Source organism: Gavialis gangeticus, unplaced genomic scaffold (genome assembly GCF_001723915.1).
Source record: "Gavialis gangeticus isolate Ggan-Ray unplaced genomic scaffold, GavGan_comp1, whole genome shotgun sequence".
In the NCBI taxonomy this organism is placed as follows: Eukaryota; Metazoa; Chordata; order Crocodylia; family Gavialidae; genus Gavialis; species Gavialis gangeticus.
In genome coordinates this window covers 55456945-55459503 of record NW_017729034.1, presented here as the reverse complement: position 1 = coordinate 55459503, position 2559 = coordinate 55456945, and the positions used below count along the sequence as shown (strand labels likewise).

Below are 2559 nucleotides of genomic sequence, written 5' to 3'. Positions count from 1 at the left end.
CTCCCCTCTGGGACCTCAGTGCCTCCCCGACTATTCTCCTTACCTCGTTGAAGTCTGCCCTCCTGAAGTCCAGGGCTGTTGCCTTGCTGCAGGCCTTTGCCACCTTGTGCTGGATGGTAAATTCCAGCAGGCGATGATTGCTGTCGCCCAGGTGGTTAAGCACGCACAGCCCCCTCACCCGGTTTTCGCCCATGGCCAGCACAACAAGGCATCTCCCCTGGTGGGGCTATGCACCTCCTGGGTTAGATGGAGGTACTGTATTTTGGCTAGGAACCTATGTGAGTGGTCAGACCTGGCTGACTGCTCTTCCCAGCAGATGTCTGGAAAGTTCAGGTCACCCATGATGACCACGTCCTTTGACCTAACTACCTCTGTGAGCTGACTTAAGAATTCCCGGTCTAGCTCTTTCCCTTGGTTGGGTGGTCTGTAGTAGACCCCACTGTTAAGTCCCTTTCCCCTCGACTGCCTTGTATTCTAAGCCAGAGCACTTCTGTGTGCCCCTCCTCTGACCTTGTGCTACTTGATGAGGATGTGTATTCCTCCTTGATGTAGAGCGCCATACCCCCACTTTTCCTTCCTGTGCTGTCCCTCCTGTACAGCCTATAGCCCTTGGTATTAACCACCCAGTTGTGCGCTGGGTCCCACCACGTTTCTGTGAGCCCCACTATGTCTGGGTTGGTGTCAGATAGCAGGAGGGGTAAATTCCTCCTGCTTGTTCCCCATGCTATGAGTTTGTGTAGAGGCATTTGAGGCTCCTGAAGATGTGTACACTAGCCCCCTCATCTCACTACTGCCCTGGCCCCTTTTGCTTACCTGGGTATTTGTTCTGCTTGTTGTCAGTCTAGGCTGGGCAGTTCTTGTGGGTGCTGCTTGGTTTAGTGGTCCAAGGCTTCCTCCGCCCTCATCTTCCCCTTCCCCCAACAAGCCTAGCTTAAAGCCTGCTGGAGGAGATCCGCCAACCTAGAAGAGAATGAACACTTACCTTTGGGGGAAAGGTGAAGCCCATCCCATCCAAGCATGTCTCTCGTCCTGATGTGTGGGTTTTTGTTTAGGACTTATATTACATGCATCTTGTTAGCAGCAAAGTTGTTTTCTTTAATAAGGTTAATCAATAAATTCTGGTCTCAATTCTATTCAGAAAGAAACTGAAGACCTCAGAGCAAGGCTGACTGTGCTAGAAGCAAGGGATCAACAATTAAGAAGAGAAATTGAAGCTCAAGATAGGCTTATTCAGTTGCAGGACTGTGAACTGCCTGCCTGCCTTGGTTTTGTAAGTTTGAGAGAGCTTCAAGAAATAAGCAAGGCCTTGGATGATACTTTAGGTTCATCATGTCAAATTCCATTTAGTTTGGACCTCCCAGGAACCATAAAGAGGTATTTGTGAGTTTAAATTATTTTCTGCTACATTTTCAATTAACCTTTTAAAATTTTATGGCTATATCATTTTATCAGCTGTCTTTCCCCATCATACTGCTTATATCATCTGATCAGGTTGATTTGTACATGTTCAGAATTTATGAGGCTTGATCTTGCTGTTGTTCATAAATAGATATATTTTTTACAAACTCTTCTTTCTTTTATGTTTTTCATTGTGCTCTTGTTAAGATGCATCTACAAAAAAATTTCAGGCTCTTGGCACTTGATGAATAATCTATTCATGTAGGTTTGAACCTATTCTGATTTACTTAACAACAGATATGCTTTATCCCCAGCAATGGCTATGTGGTAAGTAAAATTAATTTCTTCCAGATTTACAGACAAATAATAAAAAGCTATGTTCCTTGCCTCAGAGGGTTTCCATTCAAAATAGACATGGACGCAATGAGGGACTGCCTATAAGAAGGGAAGGAGGGTATATTTATAAGATTTTGAGGATGCATTTATCAATGTGTGCAGGTAGATGATTTCTTGAAATATAAATACAGCTAAGCTTGTGGACACAGTACATAAAACTTGCAGGACATCCAGTTCCCATTTTCGAAAGTATCTGAAGCTTTTTAAAGTCTAAATAGCCATTAATATCAGCAGCACTTCAACTGTGAAGTGTGTAAGCAACTTCTGACAATGTTATCGTATGTTTGTGTACTACCAGGACTTTATAAAAGAATCCTGGTTATCACTTTAGTTTCTAGGTGTGTATTAACATATACTAATGTGTACATTCTAAAAGCTCTTCTTTCTTTTTTTTCTTTCACATTTCCTGGGGTTAAGTTTTATTAATGTTAAATAGAGGCTATGCTTTAGGGCTAGGGGCAGAAGTTACAGATAAATCTGTTTAAGTGATCAGAAACTGGTTGAAACCTGCAATAGAACAGCAGTTCAATGTACATAAACCAGTTTCAAAATGGCTGAAACTGGTTTAACATAAACCTAGTAGAATGTAGTATTAGACTTAATTGATTTGGTCAAAATGGTGTATGATTCTGTCCCATGCCCCTTGCTAGTTAAGTTTAAATCACTGTTCTCCAGCATCCCAGCATGGTTTCCAGCCCTGGGCTGGATTGCACTGTCTGCTCCAGCAGAGAAGGATTTGGAGGGGGGCAGGGGGCAGGGGGAGAG

At 43.4% G+C, this 2559-nt stretch overlaps 1 protein-coding gene across 1 annotated transcript in view; it reads left to right on the top strand.

Annotated features, from left to right (window-relative positions):
* DISC1 (disrupted in schizophrenia 1) overlaps positions 1 to 2559 on the top strand; it is a 483854-nt gene that overhangs the window by 122279 nt on the left and 359016 nt on the right. The window contains exon 6 of the mRNA XM_019527173.1: positions 1139 to 1374. Within this exon, the coding sequence (XP_019382718.1) occupies positions 1139 to 1374 (236 nt within the window). The remainder of the gene's footprint in view (positions 1 to 1138; positions 1375 to 2559) is intronic.